This window comes from Diabrotica undecimpunctata, chromosome 4 (genome assembly GCF_040954645.1).
Source record: "Diabrotica undecimpunctata isolate CICGRU chromosome 4, icDiaUnde3, whole genome shotgun sequence".
Classification (NCBI taxonomy): domain Eukaryota; kingdom Metazoa; phylum Arthropoda; class Insecta; order Coleoptera; family Chrysomelidae; genus Diabrotica; species Diabrotica undecimpunctata.
Window position 1 is genome coordinate 76,481,843 of NC_092806.1, and position 20,824 is coordinate 76,502,666.

Sequence of the window (20,824 nt, forward strand, 5' to 3'; positions counted from 1 at the left end):
AAATAAGGTGCATCTCTAAAGCAATTTTAGTGTTAGTCTTTGGCTTGTGTTTGATGTTGTTTGTATGTATCGACGTATCTTTGATATCTATTGTCACCAAATTGTTATTTTTTGCAATGCGGGAGGAAAACCTCTGAAGAAGTTTGTTTCTTTTTACTGTTTTTCTAGTGTAAACTTTTGTGCTGGGTTTATAAGTTATTAGTGTTTGTCTTTTTTCAATTATTTTCTCGATTTTTTTCTGTTTGGTTCCTCTAGTTTTTTGTTTATTTCACTGTAGATTTTTTTGTATTTTATCTGTGGTTCTGTGTATAGTTATTTATTAGTATTCCATTAATATCAATATCAAATGGATTTTGAGGATCGATATGACCATTGAGAATTTCGATTGGCCTTTGTTTAGACGATGAATGATATAGATATTCCAATAGAATGATAGATATATCCCAAAATAGCTTATACCATATGTTCTTTAATACCCACAGTCTTCCTTTTTTTCTCTATGTATCCGTAGGTGTTAGGTATCCCAAAATTGTAGAGTGAAAACGTTCTATCATTCCGTTCGATTGTAGATTATTGGATGTTGTGTAGTGAATCGAAATTTTGTGTGTATCGACAAATTCCTCAAAAGACCGTTCTTGAATTCGGTTTCACTATCTGCGATTATCATGTGTGATAGTTCGTGGTAGGTTATGAAGATCATGAAGGCATTAAGCACATTTATTGTGTTGGATCCTTCTATGGGATATGCTTGGTCATCTTTCGAGAATGCACCAATTATTGTAAGAACTTTTTGTCCTTTAGCTTGGAATGTGTCCATATGAATGATTTCTAATGGTTTTGTTGGAGTTGGTGTTACCATAAATTTTGGCTTAATTGGATTTCTGTCATACTTGTTGGCTTGGAACGTATCCCTAAGGTTGATAACTTCTTTGATGACTTTCTTTAGCGTAGGTCAGTAGTAGCGTTTTCTTATTTAAGCTTCGGTTTCGTTAATTCCTCTGCGGTTGGTGTTCCCTTGGTGGTAGTTTTCAATGATTTTGCAAAATATTGTCGCTGAATAGTTTTAATAATGAAATCATAAGCGTTCGAAATTTCTTTACGTGTCAAAGTATTGACTTTTTCATTACTATGTTTCATGTTATATACAAACCAAAATACGTAAGCTACTGCGTTTTGTAAGTTTTAAAAATGTAGAAAATCTGTCAAACATAGTTATCCAATTATTTGGTGAACTATTAACAACTAACAGAGCTATTTTCTTTACTTCAGGTAAATTTTCAATTTGCTCAAAGGTATCAATTCGATAGAAATATATTTTGGGCTTTAGCAAAAACTCAGGTCCCTAAAATTAAAACGAAAATGTTTTTTGATTAAATACACCGCCGGACAAGAGACCCGCAGGACTTAATTGTGATATTCTGGATATTGGCCAATCTATTCGAGACAAAAGTATTATAATTATAGAATTAATCTTTGCATGGTTTTTAAAGGTTATCATCTTTATATCCACAGTCAAAATAAATTTAAAGGTCCTAAACCAACAAAGAATATCAAATAAATTATTCTGTACTTGATAACCCTTTAGTATAAGATCATTCAGCGAATATCCCGATGTAGATTTGGCAGAAAAGTCATATACGACGCGAAGTTTCGTGGATGTTGCCTGCTCTCTAATCACTGCACGATATGGTATAAAGTATTTTACTTCCTTAGTGACATTGTTATACAAGTTTAAAGGTATAACTTTTGCGTGTTTAACTTTTTTATATTCATTATAAAAATTTTAATCATTTTTAAATTTTTTTTTGCTAATAAAAATCTTTGTTTTGCAGTAAAAAAGGAACTGCCTAATTTTTATTTTCCGAAGTGTCGAAGGGGCATTTCAACTTAATACCGCCCTGAATCCGAAATCCGCGTGGTGGTTGGGAAAAGTGTCTGCAATTTTTTCTTCATCAATATGAGACTGCGTGAATGGAAGTTATTCGACTTCCCAAAATTTTTCTAACATTGTGTCGATTTTTGCGTTATTTTATATTTTATTGAACAAGAATTATTAAATATTTTGAAAGGGTGTACTTGCGAATGTATTTCTATATCAATAATTTCACTACTTTTTGTTACAATATTATGTTTTAGACCAGAAATATTTAATTTTTGAAATCTTGTTCGTGCATATTTGACACCTGGACAAAGATTTACAGAAAGACACGATATGCAAACTACTTAAACAATTAGAACATAACGATTTGGCTTTAACAAATTTATGTCTTTACTGTGGAACTAAATTTAAAAATTGTTGACATATATATATCTAATGCGCTCTTTGCAAAAAAATACATGATTTACTATAAAAATTTGTGTCACGACGAGATTCCGCTGAATTTGTATGTAATGTCATATGTCATATGAAATGTCCTTAGTTCATGAAAATTACATTTAGTCATAGTTTTTTTATCGAATAATGTACAATACAAAGAATTTAAAACCTTATTTTTGTCTTCGTTATTAGTTTTAAGCGTTGCTATAGCAATTTCTAAATTTTGATTAGTTACAGATAGAGATTCAATTAATTGTAGCGATTAACCTCTCAGAAGCGTTTTTAAATAATAAAATTTTTGTTGTAATAAAATGTTGTAAACTTGTGAACCTCTTTGGAATTTCCAAAGCAACAATAGCTAAACCCTCCTCTGGTCGACCCAATGGTGATTAGCTGGAAACAGGTAATTTCTCAGGAACAATTCTTTAGTGGCGTAACTTGATGACTCAAATATTTATATCACTCACGACGCGATTTAAGTTTTTTTTGCAACTACAAGTTCTGAAATTAAATATTTAACCCGGCAATAAACAACTTTTACTAGAATGGACTTAAGTTTTATTTTTAGGGAAAGTTTTCTAATAAAAGCAAGATTTCACTCGCACATAAATTGATTCAACTAGTTCCTCATCCGTCTAAAAGTGACCAACAAAAATCAACCCAACTAGGTGAGAATAAAAGGAGATACAAGTATTAACAAATATGTAATGTAATGATCAACTTTTTTACTACAACTAAGTTAAGATCTAGCCAAAGTTTTAGCGCAAAGTTTTCTCAAATTTACACGAGTCCGCGAAACACCACACGAGAGCACTGTTACAGTTTAAATGTTTTACTAATAAAATTATCACATGAACCAAGGATGTATTGATATACTTGCTTAAGAATTAGCGTTTGTGAAACATATAACCTTTAAACTAAAAGCTATACAACAATACTCAATACTCAAAAGGTATACTCAATACGCGAGAGTCTAAAACTCTTAAACCAGAAATGCTTCGCATTTTTAGTCTTAAGTCTACAATAACATATTTACTGTAAGTCCATCTGGTAATTTTCAGGTGCCATTGTGTACATCCTATCGAGCGAAGTATGTGCTAACAATCACCAGGTTAAGTGATCTTGTTAGGTGTGCCATCGTCAATATGTTGTTCTCTTCCACACAAAGGCACAAAAAGAAGTGCAATTTGGCAAAGCAAATACAACTTTAAACTATATAAAATATTCCAAATATTGTAACATTCATTAAAATACGACGGCTGTGTTGGATGGGACATCTGGAAAGAATTAAATAAGGCAAAATACCAAACAAAATGTGATTTTCTAGTCAGTAAATTATTCCTTAGCAATTAGTCCTTAACTTTAAACCCATAAACATCAAAATATATTATCTACGTCTTAAAGGAAAATTCTTTAACTACAGCTTATTAAAAGTGTACTCGGAAAGGAAAGACGACGAATAAGACTAATTCTACGACACCTGAGACAAAAAATATGATCGATGTCCACGTCATGACGTGAAAATAGTTGCTTTGAACCTTAATGTAAAAATTGGCAATCAGCAATTTTTCCAGCCAACTGTAGGATGTGAGAGCTTGCATGAAGAGTCAAATGATAACGGGTTGAGACTAATAAACTTTGCAAGCACCAAGAACATGATAGTAGGAGGGAAAAGATTTCCCTATAAAATAATACATAAAGGAACATGGAAATCACCTGACAACGAAACCGTTAACCAGATAGATCACATCCTAATAGATGCAAGGCATTCCTCCGACCTCATGGATGTCAGAATCTACCGAGGTCCAAACATAGATAGTGACCACTTTCTTGAAATGGCAAAAATCAAAGAAAGAATTTTAAACCTAAACCAAAAAAGATAAACATTTGAAACAAGACAGAATTAACGTTAATAATCTGCGCATTGAAACCGTTGCGAGAGAGTACAGAAGACAAATGGATGAGAAACTAGAGAGTCTGGAAGCGGGGGAAGAATTGTGGACAAAATGTAGAAATATATTAACTGGGAAGGCATCGGAAATGTTTCGGAAAACCAAACCAGTTAGACAAAACGAATGATTTGACGAGGAGTGCCAAGAAGCAACAGCTAACAAAAATAGAGCATACCTAAAGACAAATCAAGCTAGGTGCACAAGAAGAGCAAAGAAGGAATACCGGACCCTAAGACGGGAAGAAAAAAGATTACATATAAAAAAAGGCAATTTAAAGAAAAGCAGTTACAAAACATAGAATAGCTAAGAAATCAAAACGAAACTCGAAAAATCTACCGAAATGTAAAAAAAAATGAGTAAAGACTATAAGTCAATAATAGGAATCTGTAAGAATGGAGAAAGAAATATCCTCAATTCAATCAAAAGTGATACGGCCTCAATCTTTAACCAATGAGTTGAGATTTCGACGCATAACTTAACGGCCATTATATAAAAGAATCAGATAACACCGTAGCAAATCGTAATTATTGGAATCTATTTAACCCAAACGAAAGACCACCTATCACTGAAGAGATTGCCCAAGCCATTAAAAAGCTTAAACATAATAAAGCACCAGGTACTGATCAAATTTGTAATGAGCTCTACAAGAATAGTGGTGACGCACTGGTACCAGCACTGCATAAACTTTTACTTCTTGTCTAATAAAATGAGATCATGTCCTGTGAATGGTCTCAAGGCGTGATATGCCCGTTATATTAAAAAGGCGATTAGCTTCATTGTGACAAGTACAGAGGTATAACCCTGTTAACAACTGCTTACAAAAAACTAGCAAATATTCTCTACGAAAGGCTACAAGTTTACACAGTTGGTATAGTTGGAAAATACCAGGCCAGATTTACTTAAAAAAAATCAAAAATTGACCAAATTCATTTAATAAGACAGATCTCCGAAGCAACATTAGAATTTAAAATTGAAACCTATCACCTATTCGTCGACTTTAAGGCCGAATACGACAGTGTCAAGAGAACAGTACTAAACCAATCAATGCGTGAGTTTGGTATACCACAAAACTTTATTTACATCCGATTTATGAGAATGACAATGTCTAACTTAAAAGCCAGTGTTAGGATATAGGGAGAAAATTCTCAATGATTTGAGATAAAGCATGGACTCAGACAAGGGGATGCCCTGTCTTGCCTCATATTTAACATTGCATTGGAAAACGCAGTCCGAGGCACACGAATTAGAGACGGCGGTACTATTTACAATATATCGATACAAATCTTAGCATACGTGAATGACATTGACATAATAGGGCATAGCAAGTAAGATGTTGAGCAATATTTTCTAGAATTTAAAACAACGGCGAAGCAGGTCGGTCTAACTGATGACAACGAAGACAAAACCAAATACATGTTGGTTACTAAGGATCCTATAGCAAATGAGGAACAGGAAACATCATACAAATAGGGCATACTATGGACTCCAAAAACAATTCCACTGAAGAAATATCCAAAGAAAAACCAAAATTATTATATACAAAAACTGCTGAGGCCGGTCCTCACATACGGGACGCAAACATGAACTCTAACGCATAAGAGTGAAAAACTTGGAAGACTGGGAATATTTGAGCCTAAGATACTCCCAAAATATTTGGAGATATAAACGATCAAGAGCAGTGGCGCAAAAGATTTAATTTCGAATTATACCAACTATTTAATGAACCAGTTATCTTAACGTTCATTAAAACACATCGACTTAAATAGGCCGGATACATTATACGAATGCATGACAACATGATTGCTGAAAAGCTAACGACAGGAATATCTAAAGGTAGAAGAAGCAGAGACCGACCACGAATTAGGTGATTAGATGGAGTTGAGACCGACTTAGGGATACTAGAGATCAGAAGATGGCAACACGTTGCCATAAACCAAACAGAATGGCAACTAATCTTAGAGCAGGCCAGGATCCACACAGGATTGTCGAGTCAAAGATGATGATGATAATGATGACCAAACAAAATAAACAAACAAGCACCTATAGGAAAAAGAACAAGAGGAAGACCAAAGCTGAGATACATGGAACAAATAGAAAATTATGTAATAACCTTAAAAATAAAAATAAATGCAAAAATAAGCAGGGAACAGATCAAAATGGAGAAAAATCGTGAAACAGCTCACGACTCAAAAAGGGTTGTTGAGCCAGATAAAATGATGATGACAGTTTTGCTGTTAAATCACCTTCTTATGCTTATCTATTCTTTTTATTTTTTTAATTTGTGAAGATTTTACTTTATTTTCCTTTATTTATATGATCTATCTATCTATATGATCTTCTTATTCATATATTCTTTTTAATTTCGGAATTTTGTATCGACCCTAGTGTAGGTAATAGGAGTATTTGTTGCTATAAAATTATATTAAAGAAATCGTATTTTTTGTAGTTAAGTTCCAATTAAATATTTAATATTATGTGTTTGAATTTAATTTCAATCTTTTTTTAAAAATATTGATTTTAAGACAATCTGCCGTTTAAATCTAGGTAGGAAAGGAATGAATATTAAAGCTTAAATTATTCAGTGTTAGATATTCTAAAGCTGATTCATTATAAAAATTTTTAGGTAAGTGGTAATCATTAAATAAGCATTACATAATGTTAAAATTGCCCTAAAATTAACAACCAGGAGAAAATCAAACCCATCCTATCTTAAACCAAATGATAAATGATGCTAATAGAAATTCGCGCCTATAATAAGGGTGGTAAACGCGTAAAAGGAAGTGAATAGGTGTGAAGATGAATTTTAGAGGCGCACAAACACGCAAAGTGCCAATCTGGTAACGAGAAGCGTCGTAAATAAGAAGTGGAGGGGAAAATGGGCGTTGCTTAGAGGTGTCAAGCAATATCTAATGGCCATGGACCACAATAATACTATAAGCTCAACTTCTACAACCACTGAGTTTTGTAGGGCTTATATTAATATGGAAAGGTTACAAAACGATGTTTCTGATGATACTGATGATACAGAAATTAATGACGATAGTGTTGATATCGTTTCGACTAATTGTAATGAAAGACATATAAGTGATAACAACAAATTTTCTATTGATAATATATTAGGAATCGGCAGAGGTAAAGACATGTGTGTGGGAAAAGATGGGAGCAGAGACATACAGAAGTGCTTAGTGACTAAGGTTAAATGTTTAAAACCGACAGCTATTCCAGCCTCGAGAAATACAGGTTTGTTAAATTTTATTTTCACTTTTAAATTATGCGTAGGGACTAATCCTTTAATGCTATAATAGTCCAGGCGAGATCTGTTTTAAATTTGACATTTTCCATAGTAGCCTATTTTTTGCTGGAATCACTTCAACATGTAGATTGTACATATGTACATACGTACATACTCACAATCACGATATGCGCCAATCGCAAACCTTGTGCTTAATTTTTTATTTAAGAAAATCTGAAAAAAATCAATAATTTTTGCTTGTTGTGCCCATATTTTTGCCTATCTTGAGAGATATTGCTCGTACAAAAAAAACTTTAAAAAGTAAAAGTTTCTCTTTTTAATTTTACGTAATATATGACTAGCTAGAAATTAAAAATTTAATGTTTATTGTTTAAAAAATGGCAATAAGTTACAGTTTTCATATTCTGTCTAAAAGAACTTTATGATACAACTGAAACGTGGGTTAAATGTGATTAAGATCAGTTTAACAATTTTTACATAATAGTTTTGCAATCCAGGGTCTGCAAAAGAAATTGCGAATTTTCAAAATTATGCTGGACCCAAAATTACATTTACAATTACTTTATACGGTTGACTTTTCTTTATATAAAAGACACAAGCTTTTAAATGCACTTGAAAAATTAAAATCGGTCAATTAGGCGAGCCTTGAGAATTAAAAAGAATTATTAAAAAGTAATAAATTATTTTAAAAAGGTAAAATTTTGTTCATCAAACCAAAATTTATATATATATATATATATATATATATATATATATATATATATATATATATATATATATATATACTGGGGTGCAAAATTAACCGGACACTCATAATTTGACTAAAAACTGACATTTAAAAAAATTTAAGATGTTCCCAATTTAGTATTACTAATAAACAAAATTTTAAAGTCAAATTTATTACAACTCAAGAATTTTACACAGAAAAAACAATAAACAATTCAAAAAATTTGAAAATATGCAACGAAATAAATTTTTTTTTAAATAAAAATTTTTTATGGAAAAGGATTTTTACTAGAGTGTATTACCTCCACGAGCCCTGATTACGGCTTTCATTCGATCAGGCATCCTTCGCATTAAGGCAGCAAAGTCTGCTTAAGAGACTTGCTCTCATTCGTCACGAACGGTTGCTCCAAATCATTCATGGTTACATACTCATCATGGTTACGTCGAATACGGCGTCCCAGAATATCCCATGCATGCTCTATTGGATTTAAGTCTGCATTCCTTGGAGGTCATGGCGAAAAACGAATCCCAACTTCATCAAAGTAATCCCGTGTTATTCTTGCGATGTGCGGACGAGCCTTATCTTGCATCAGACAAAAGTTTTCTCCAACAAATGGGGCAAATGGCACTACATGGTATTCCAAACTTTGCTGAATACACCATTAAGGATTGAAATTGTCCCCTTGAATTGTAACAAGTTCTGTATGAGCCTCTAGAGAAATGCCTGCCCACACCATTATACCACCTCCACCAAATTGAACTCGCGGAGTAAAACAAAATTGCTGATAACGTTCACCAGCACTTCTCCATATCCTAGGCCGCCCATCTGATGAGTACATGTTAAATCTTAATTCATCCGTAAAAAGCACAGTAATCCAATCGTCAACACCTTAATTAAGATGTTCGCGAGCGAAGTGTAAACTTTGCCTCCGATGATCTGCGGTTAATAGAAGTCCCGTGGGTATTCTGGACCTTAATCCACGTTCATTTAATCGTCGCCGAACGGTTTAAACGGAAACTGTGTTTCTATGAACAATCATTTAATCGTTGAATAAGTACGGGTGCTGATAATGTATGATCACGTAACGCTTGTAACCCAAGAAAGCGATCTTCAACTTGACATGAAGTTTTTCGTCTATCTTGACGTGGCCTCCTGGTGTGTTATCCTGTTTCCCAAAATCTTTATTGCACCAGACACTGTATTTCAAAAAATTCCTAAAGCATTTGCGATGTTACGAATACTCCGACCATCATCCTGTAAAGCAACAGCTTGTGCTACTTCTTCTGGTGTCATATTTTTTTAATGCAAGTTTTAAACAGGAGACAATACAAAAACCTACAGCTGAACTTATAATCAGGTACAGTACCAAAATAAACTTAAATTAATACTAAGTCACTATTTCACATTAATAATAAAACATATGTGTAAAAGTGTTAATGTTCGCACAAAACATCTAAACAGGTTCAAACAAGAAAAAAAACGTTTTCGCTAATAAGGCATAAAATACAATAATTCAAACAAATTAAACGTTTTAATCTAAACACCAACAAAAAACAAAAAAATCTGAGTGTCCGGTTAATTTTGCACCCCAGTTTATATATATATATATATATATATATATATATATATATATATATATATATATATATATATATATATAAATTTTGGTTTTTAAAAATAATTCTACCTTTTAAAATACACATTAAAATGAATTTATTTAAGTAGTTCCTAATAATTATTAACTTATTAAATTTGAAAATGTCGTGTATTTGTAAATGAAAAAATTCCCTAGGCTTGCGTTGTTGACCAATTAAAATTTTCCAAAGTGCATTTGAAAGCTTTAGCTTTTCTTATAAATAAAAAATTCATCTATTTAAAGTGCTTATTTTTGGCCCAGTGTAATTTTGAAAATTTGCAAATTTTAGCAGACCCTGGATTTCAAAATTAACATGCAAAAACTGTTAAACCGACCCTAACGAAATTTAGCACACGTGTTAGTCGTATTATAAAGTTTTTCTAGGCGGAATATAAACAAAGCTATGATTAAGTCGAAAATATTTAAAGGAAATACTCCTCTTTTTTGCAATTTTCTCCTAATTATTGCATTTTTTAAACAATAAACATTAAATTTTTAATTTCTACCTAGTCAAATATTATGTAAAATTAAGTAACGAACCTTTTACTTTCTATAAGTTTTTTTTTTGTAGGAGCTATGTCTCCCGAGTTATAAGCAAAAATATAGGCGCAAAAAGTAAAAATTTTCAAATTTTTTCAGATTTTGTTAAATAAAAAAAGGGCACAAGACTTGCAACTGGTGCATATCGTGTTTATTAATATGGACGTGTACGAACTCATCACTGTATATACCCCCATAAAATTATTAGACTCTCCGAGATATAGTAAACTGATCACCGGCATCCTTTGGAGATAGGTAAACTGATCACTGCAGATAGGTAAACTCATCACCAGTATTTTTGCCCCAAGACGCTGGTTTATAATGCGGAAGATTGCCAGTTACCTGTTACACTTCTTGTTTATGTGGTAATTTATTAAATTCAGAAATTATTTTAAGCAAATTGCTTTAAAATAGATATTAATATCGATTTTTTTACGGTGTGGCCTATTCGACGTATCCGCCAATCTAAGATCTGAAAATGCAGTTGTATAGGTTTTCGATAGTGACTTGTTTCCGTTTATATCGGAAATAGTCCTCAACTTATTAAATAATTAGAAATCTATTAATATGACAGAATGAATCAAAATATTTAAGTACAGTATCCTGGCTTTTATAAACGGTTAAAGCTTACTTAAAGAAACATTATGCTGTGAAAATAGTACAGATACATGTAAACTCTGCAGTTTATGTACACCATTGTTTAGTACTGTAGAAGCGTAGATACAAAAGTGAGGATATTGGGATGAGAATGTTAAAAATGGTTGGAAAATGGGAATGAAAGGATTCGCGTGGATTTATGATGCAATGTATATGGGTAGACTGGGATGCCCAAAACATTTAGAGGGAAAAGAGACTCATTACTTACGTAGTTTTCTACCATATAATCGGCCATTTTCATTAATGAAGTCAGGTTAGGGATATCCGCATGAAATCGTTGACAAAACAATCGCCGACTCGTTATGGGTCCAAAAATGACCAGCCAAATAAATGGTGCAGCCACTTGCCGTTGGAATCTCCCCTCTTATAAGTGATTACCAAACCAAGTTTTTGGTTTGGTTAGCTATGGATGGTAAATAATTGCAAGAAAAATTTTGGAACGTATTGAAATGTACCATCCAAGTGATATGTCTCTGCTTTCACCAAGTATCGTAAATTCTCAAGACTGCCAAAAATAATATTTTGTTGCGAATCGTTATCCAACACAAAACATTTATCGCGGTCCGTCTTTAGATTCATCTGTTGGATTTCTTGATTCGCTTTCTCATTGTCTTAGGTACAGGTGACATAAAAAGAAAACGATCGTTGCTTATATTCCTCCGTTGATGTCCAGAGATGTCCGTTGTTGTTATGTGTTCTTTGTAAGAAGAAGTTGCAATCTTTTGGTGAATGATTTTTGATGGCCTCTCTTGAGTTTTCATTTTGCAGGAGTTGCTGATGACTTGACGGTTTAGTTTTCGAAGGTTGTTACGTGATTGTGTTCCAAGACGCAGTGCAGAATATTTTCCGCAACTAAAATAATTATAGAAATATAAACACATACTGGTAATTTCCAGAAAACTGGACTTTATTACATAAAATAAAGTCTTCTTTAGCTTTAAAATTTTAATAAGTTCTTTGCATATTTTTATGTTTCATCTGAAAAATTACTTGATTGAATTCAAAAAATGATCCATTTATGGTTAAGTCAAAAAAATATTTGGATCTCCAGCTTGTATTGCAAAACTTATTACAAGAGTACAATTGCAATTGTACACAGAAATTAGTTATTTATACGAAATGATTTTCCAATCCTGGCACTTTGAATTTTTATTAAAAATATCTAGCAAGAGAAATGTAGAGTATTTTTTAAACTCTAAAGAACAATATTGACATACATTTGTGTTTGGATTTAAACTTCTAAATATGCAGGGTGTTTCACTCTATCACCGTTCACGAAACATGGAAATTTTATCAAGTAAGAAAAATAGTGAAGTTCTCTAGAATTAACTGGTCGATCACCAAAAATTATTTTTGGCTATGCGAGATGTTGCATGTGGCATGATTTAGGTAGTTTTTAATAGAACACTATCTTCAATATTACACCGACTCACACTTATTATTATTACCGTACTTTTCTGAAATGGATAATGCATAAGTAACATACATGTTTTATATACATACTTTGGTTTGTATCTAACAGTTTTCAGAGTCTTTCGCAATTGAAATTTAAAAGTATTGATATGATCATTTTTAGTCCGCGTTGGCTCAAAACGTAATGAGCAGCTCACTATCCATGTTAAAGGAACAAGGGAACAAGGGCAAATGAAGAGAAATTTTTCTAGGCGTATACTTAGTTTTAGCTATTAATAGAATTTTTGCAGAACTCCCAAATAAAAACCAATAAATTACATTTGCATTTAATACATCTATTTTAGATTTATTCTGTCAAACTACCAAATCTTAGCGGTTTGCAATGAGTTTATGGTCTATACCTGCCACGGGGTGCAGGTAGGCCAGTGATGAGTTTACCAATTTTTCGGGGTCTATTTGAAAATCCTTACTTTTATGGCAGTGATGAGTTTGTACTATGTACAAGGGTATTTATGGTAATTGGTGATGAGTTTACGTGTACCCATTAATAGGTACCCTATAAGGTACATTCTGAAGTAATTCTAGCAAACAAATAAACATAAAAAATGCCCATTATGGTCTGCTTTTCAACAGATCCCGCCTGGACTATAAATATATTATCTAATAAAGATGATACTACTACAAAAAAGCCAAAGGACCCGGAGGAATACCAAACGAACTAATTAAAAACGGAACGGAAAAGTTATTCCGCATGCTACATAGAATGTTCGAAAGAGGACTAAATGGAGAAGAAATACCTGCGGAATGGACACAAGCATACATCACATCCATACATAAGAAAGGAAACAGGAAAAAATGTGAAAACTATAGAGGAATTAGTATAATATCGTCGGTAGGTAGACTTTACGGAAAATTATTAAAGAAAAACTAGAAACTGAAATAATAGGAAAAATTGGAGAAGACCAAGCAGGGTTCACAGTAGGAAAATCATGCCTAGATCATACGTACACATTAGAACAACTGATAGAGAAGAAAATGGCAAAAGGTAGACCGGTCCATCTGGCCTTTGTTGATCTAAAGAAAGCATATGACTCAATACCTAGAGTCAAATTATGGGAAGCAATGAATGATCTCGGAATCCGACAAACACTAATAAAAGCAGTTAAAGCACTATACAAAGAAAACAAAGTAGCTATTAAATGTGGAAATAAAGCCTACAATCCATTTAAGACGACAAAAGGACTTCTACAAGGCTGTGCTACGTCCCCTACTCTGTTTAAAATATTCTTGGAAAAGACACTCAAACCATGGAGGAGAAAGTGCGAAGGAATGGGCATACCAGTAAGAGACGAATACCTATACACCTTAAGTTTTGCCGACGATCAAGTAGTCATCGCACAAGATGAAGAAGATCTCAGCTTTATGCTCAGAAAACTAGAAGAAGAATATAAAAACAACGGAATGGAAATAAACTTAGAGAAAACCGAATACCTAACAACAGAAAACAAGGATATGAGAAACCTAGAGATAGACGAGGGAAGACAAATAAATGGAACAGATAAATTCAAGTATTTAGGAACCATAATATCGAACTAGGGAACAACAGAAGAAGATATAAACAACAGACTGAGACAAACAAGAAACTGTATAAGACAACTAAACTCAGTGTTGTGGGATAAGAACATTACGATAAAGACAAAAAAGAGAATATATAACACCCTGACAAGAAGTATCCTGACATATGGGTCCGAAAACTGGACAATAAACAAGAGAAATAGAGGTAGAATAAGAGCAGTAGAAATGGAGTTCCTGAGGAGAAGCTGTAGACTTACAAAAAGAGACAGAATTGAAAACGCAGAGATTAAGCGGAGAATGGGAGTGCAATCAGACATAATCGACTATATAGAGGAGAAGAGACTATCCTGGTACGGCCACGTCAGAAGAGCGGACAGAGGACGCTGGATAAACAAAATCACAGAATGGAGCCCGATTGGAAGAAGAAAGAGAGGAAGACCCCGAAGGTCATTCAGAGATGAAATCGACGAGGCTATGGAGAAAAGAACCCTGCGAGATGGAGACTGGAATGATAGGGAAAATTGGAGAAAACGGTTGAGTGAAGGAAGACAGTGAAAACTGTGGAAATCCTTAGTAGTAGTAGTAGTAGTAAAGATGATACTGTTAATTATAATACATTATAATTATATACATTATGCATGTAACATAAATTATGTTAGATATATAAATAGGCTATTGATAATGTACTTTAGAAAGGAACTACATCGTTAAAGTGGTGCTACCATTGATTTAAAGAAGTGCGCTTTTGAGGTAGGGGTGAATTTGTTCCTATACACTAGGGTGCATTTAGGTCAGTGACGGACTAAGGCTAAAGCGGGCCCTAGGCAACATTGTAATAATTCTGGGCCTATTTTTCAGTCATGAGACATGTTTTGCGTTCGGTAGTTTTGATTCAAAGCATATCATGTAGTTCTATTTAATTATCTGATTTCAAGTAAAAAAAGGAAAAACATAATATACATGTACACAAATTAAATAAACATAATTTATAAAAACAAACAAATATACTCAGATTGCTTAGTTATATTTCCTTTTTTTCGTACTTTTAATTCTGAAAACTCGCCAATTAGTTTGTCATAATTAATAGAGTTATTTAATAACTTTTTTTTCTTTATTAAGTAATGATCAACTATTTATTTTTTATTGGCCTAATGTGAATCTTTCAGCACATTCCTTATTGAAAGGGTTAAATAAATAATTATCAGGATTGTCTTTAAATTTGGGAATGTTGTCCTGAATGTCCTGAATAAATGACAACATGAATACAGGGTAAATAATATTTTCTTTGCTTATAAAAGTCTTAAATTTTAATACTTAATATTTTTTTTATTGTAAAATAGTTTTATGTCCCTCAGATCTTTTCTTTAATATGGCTAATTACAGAATCGTATACAACAAAAGAGTGGAGTGTACCAGGAGACAACGAAAATAATCTGATAAGAAACCAAAAAGATTACATTCTCGTTAACAAAAGATTTATAAATGGGATTAAAGCATGAAAACATATCTTAGTGCTGAAGCAGACTCCGACCACAATTTACTTATTGCCAACTTTAACATTAAACTGAGAAAACAATAGAAAAAAAAAGTAAAATTAAGACCAGATTTGTCAAAGCTTGAGGGTGAAAAATGTCAAAAACAAATAAATGAAGCAAATGCACCAGCATTCACAGACGCTTAAAAAAAGATATTAACAGTGCCTGGAATGAAAGGAAGTCGGCAGTACCTAACGCTGGCAAAACGTTTGTGGGTATAAAAGAAGTGCCAAAAAGGATTAGATGACACCAGATATTATAAAGCTCATACAAAAAAAAAAAACGAAAATACAGAGACACAAATAGAGAAAAATACAAGCAAATGAAGAAACAGAAACGCAGATCAAGGAAGCTAAAGAAGGCTGGATGGATGAAAATTTCAAAGAAATAGAAGAATTTAATATGACATACATAACCTGCACAAGAAACTGAAAGAAATTACGGGTAATACATGGAAGAGAATACCACAAGTTTAAGAAACTAAAATGAAAATTTCCAATTATCTGATTGAAGACGCAATTTATAGAAGAAGAAACACAAAAAACTTAGGAGAAATAAATCAAGAATTTATTTACAGATAATATTGTAGAAATCAATGACACATTTTCAACTGATAGAAATACACGAATTCTAATATCAGAGGTGAAGCAATTAAAAACTCAAAAAGTGGTACAGCGCGAGGTCCTGATGAAATTCCGGTAAAAATATTAAAAATCCTGAATAACAAAAATATTAAGTGTCTAACTAAATTATTTAATAAAATATACCACGGTCAAATTCCTGATAAATGATTCAAATCTTTTTTTTTTACCCTTACATAAGAAAAATAATCCTAAATCTTGCGATTAATTAATTAGCCTCATGAGTCACACTTTAAAAATACTACTCAAAGTTATTCAACAGTGTATATATAAAAAATATGAAGAACAATTAGACAAGACACAGTTTGGATTTAGAGGTGGAATGGGAACAAGAGAAGAATTGTGCGCAATAACGGTACTATTACAAAAATGCAGAAATATAATAAAAACGTATTCATACGTTATATAGATTTTTAAAAAGTATTTGACAGAGTTTAACATTGTAAACTCATACATGAATTAAAACATATACACCTAGATTCCAAGGATATTAATTTAAAAAAAGTCTATATTACAATCAAACATTACCAGTTTTCTTACATTTACATCTACAGAAAAGTTGTTCAAAATTAAATTTCCTATCGAAAGGTCACCTTTTAAAGTTAAAAATGATTTTTTTTGACAATAATATATTTTAAAAAATTAAGCAAAAAAACGGGGAGGGGGGGATAAAGGTACGGGCATTGCTTTACAGAAAAATAGTGTTTACAGTATCCGACACACGATTTTTTAAAGTACGCCACTAACACCATTTTTGAGCCATTTTTCCTATTTGTGCCAAACATTGTTCTACAACTCATTTCTATACAGTTTTAGGTGTACATAATAGTATAATAAATAGAAAGAAAAAACAATTACCTTTAATGTGATCTACTGTAGAAGACTCTAGGACTAATTTTAAACAAGATAGGGTTCTTCAAGATTTTCTACTTTTAACGATTTTTGCTATTTACGGCAAAATGCAAAAATTGCGTACGAAAGCTGCACTTTTTATTTTTAAAACCATTTTATTGTTTGTGGATAGGACAATCTGAACAAAGGCTATTGAATTTTTGCCGTCGAGTTGATAAAAATTAATATTAAAAAATTGATTTCACATGCGTAACACGTTTAAAATCGTTGGCCACTGCAAGCGTTGTTTCTAAGAGTTGATCATTTTACAGAAAAAGTGTTTAATGCATTTTTGTTCAACGTCATCTCAGCTATATTTCTTGTTTGAAACATTTTTTTTTCTACGACGTACAGATTCTTGGTAAATCGATGTTTTTCTTCCTCCAACCCCCTTGCGAGGGGCAGTTTTATGGCGAAGACCGGGACTAGGAGTGGCAACTTGTTTGCACCGTTTTGATGGTCTCAATATTGACATTATCAGCATAATTCAGCTTGTTTGTATGATTTTTAGAGGTTCAGTAGCATTTTCGTTTCTGACGACTGCGACTGGAGTATCATCGGACATTTAGATATATACAAATCGTTGCAAGTATCACAATCTTAAAAACCATATCTTGATTACCGGTAGGATCAGAATATTTTACAATAGATAATTTTAAGGAAGAGACAATAAGTTTTCTTTTTCATTTGGTAATGCATATACCTAAATGTACAAGCAAAAAGGTTATAATGAGAAATTTAAAAAATAGCAGTAACATTTTGAAGAACCGCATGTTGCATAAAATTAGGCCTAGAACCTTTTACTTTAGACCATTTTAAAAGTAATTGATCTTTTTCAATTAAATATACAACTGTATGTACTTAAAGCTACGCAAAAAAATTATAGAACAATGTTTGGAGAAAAAATAAAACAAAATTGCCAAATAATAGTGTGAGTGACGAATTTTGAAGTTTTATTTCTGTACAGCATTGCATATACCTATACCCCGTAGAAAACAGAAAAAAATCGCGTGTATTCCTGTTTTTTTTGCTTCGTTTTGTGATAATATTTTTGTCAAAAAAATTATTTTTTAATTTAAAGAGTTAAAAATTAAATTTCGATAGGAAATTTAATTTTGAACAACTTTTCTTTAAATTTACATGTACGAAAACTGCATAGAATGCACCCAAATTTATCATAGTGCATAGGGAGAAATGAACACCTTTCTCTAAAATGCACTCCTTTAAATGGTAGCACTCTGCGGTTTTGTCAGATTTGGAGGTCCATTAACCATATAAAACTATAAAATCCCTTAAACATTGTAGTTCCTTTAAGCCCTAATTTTTTAAACATAATCAATAGCTTAAAATATATATTTTTTAGTATTACGCAAATCTTGTAGTAAACTGTATTTTACGAAGATTCTTAAATTGTTTGCTTATTTAAGTTAAAAATTATGTTCATATGAGGTTAAGTCACAATATATTGTAATGAAATTAAATGATTGTAACGTATTAACGTTCAAACTATCACTAACAAACTATACCTTATTATCAACAATATTCTTCTTAATATGGAAATCTTAATGAAATGTTTTTATATACTTGCATTTTAGAAATTTGACACGTCCTATGAATAGATCACTAGGCGTTAGTTTCATCATAATTACAAGTAATGTATAAATGAGTTAAAAACAGTTATGGGAATTAACATTTTAATTTGCGTCTAATGAAAATAAATATGTTTTATGATATTGTATAAAATACCTAATGTTACAGTACATTTTTTACAATGTGTTAGTGGTATGGCTTTACAATTTTCTCCTGGACATCGTATCTGCTCTTTAAATTTCTCCATGAAGTGTCCTTTCCCATTGAATTTTATGTCCGTAAATATTTTAGATGTTGATGTTCTCTATCTTTCTACTATCTTTGTACTAAGATTCAAGTTAAGGTAGAGAACTGCTACACATCGACGAAACTCTAATAAATCCATATTTGACCTATTGACTGGTTTTGAAAGAATCCATGAATTTACTACTGCCATATCAATCAATCGTGTGCCAACATGACAACGGAGTCGTTCGATACTACTAAAAATACATTACAAATGCCTAACAGAAATCCATAGTAGAGGCGAGGGGGTTAGTAAGAACTATATAATTTTCTTCTTCTTCAAGTGCCATCTCCGCGGCGCAGGTCGGCAATCATCATAGCTATTCGGACCTTTGAGACGACTGCTCTGAAAAGTTCATTTTGTACATCCGTACCACTCTCTTAGGTTGCGCAGCTATGACCTTCTACGTCTCCCTATGCTTCGCTTCCCTTGGATATTTCCCTGCATAATTAGTTGGAGCAAGGTGTATTTCTCTCCACGTGTATATACATATATATATATATATATATATATATATATATATATATAAATATATATATATATATATATATATATATATATATATATATATATATATAATTATATATGTATATATATATATGTATAGATATATATATATATATATATATATATACATATATATATATATATATATATATATATATATATATATATATATATATATATATATATATATATATATATAAGAGTTGATCAACCTGTACCTATGTGTAATAAAAAATTATTAAAACTTGTTTTATAAAGGATATCATAAAAGTAAAAAACTTAAAATTAAAAGTCTTTCCTATACAACTACATTCAAATGTTGCGTGAAGATGCGTTCTTGACTACGTCATGCGCGAAGCGAATCGATTTTGCAATATTATGTATCATACCTTGTGTTCATTGTACCATGATCGTGTTCTGAATAAATACAAGAAATGTCAAACGGCCCTGAGGTCTCAATCTGCCTACTCATCAATGTCGAGTGACGTGACGACCGGTCTTACCCTGTGTGGCTGCTACTCTCAGTATGCGCAGAAACGGTATGCGCTGACGTAGTCTGAGGTGACGTGGCCTGAGCGGTGTGAGCGGGAGGTCACTGAAGCAGGGGTCGCCATGTTGCCGGTAGTCGTTTAGCGTCATCGCGCGTATTTAAGCTGTTGGCCCGTTTTTTCAATTTCGATAGCTTCACGGATGATTCTTGATTTTAAGGAGCAGATGAGGGCGATGGTTTTTGCTTTTTCAAAATCTATTTTGTGGCCTGTCTCAATTTGATGTTGGGCTAGGGCTAAGTAGTATCGGAATGTTTGACTGACATAGAATGTTCATAAATACGGTTATGGATTCGTCGGTTTGTCTGTCCTATGTATGTACGTGGGCAACCGGAACAAGGTATCTCATTGACATCATGGTCTTTATTGGGGATTTGGTGTTTTACGGATCTGACGAGATTGGAAAACTTGTAGTGAGTAGTGAAGATGGTTTTGATGTTTAGAGAAAGAAGAGTTCTACTGATCTTGTCAGTGACACCTTTAATAAAAGGTAGAAAGATTTTGGATTGATCCGGCCGCAAGGTTTCTTTTTTGGTTGGAATGAGGTTTAGATGTTTTTGAATGCTCTTATTGATTTGGGTTTTGTGGTAGCCGTTTTGTAAGTTTTGCCTTATCGAAATGATTTCGGATGACCTATGATTGTTGTCGCTAAGTCTTATGGAACGAGAAATGAGATTGTTGACAACTGAATTGAGTTGGGCGGGGTGATGATATGACTGGGAGGTGGTTTTTTAATAAGAATAAGAACATCAAGGA

At 32.5% G+C, this 20,824-nt stretch overlaps 1 protein-coding gene across 1 annotated transcript in view; it reads left to right on the plus strand.

Moving 5' to 3' along the window:
* The first annotated feature begins 7,213 nt into the window (after positions 1-7,213).
* Positions 7,214-20,824, plus strand: part of LOC140438278 (uncharacterized) — a 74,875-nt gene continuing 61,264 nt past the window's right edge. The window contains exon 1 of the mRNA XM_072527973.1: positions 7,214-7,509. Within this exon, the coding sequence (XP_072384074.1) occupies positions 7,251-7,509 (259 nt within the window). The 5' untranslated portion in view covers positions 7,214-7,250. The remainder of the gene's footprint in view (positions 7,510-20,824) is intronic.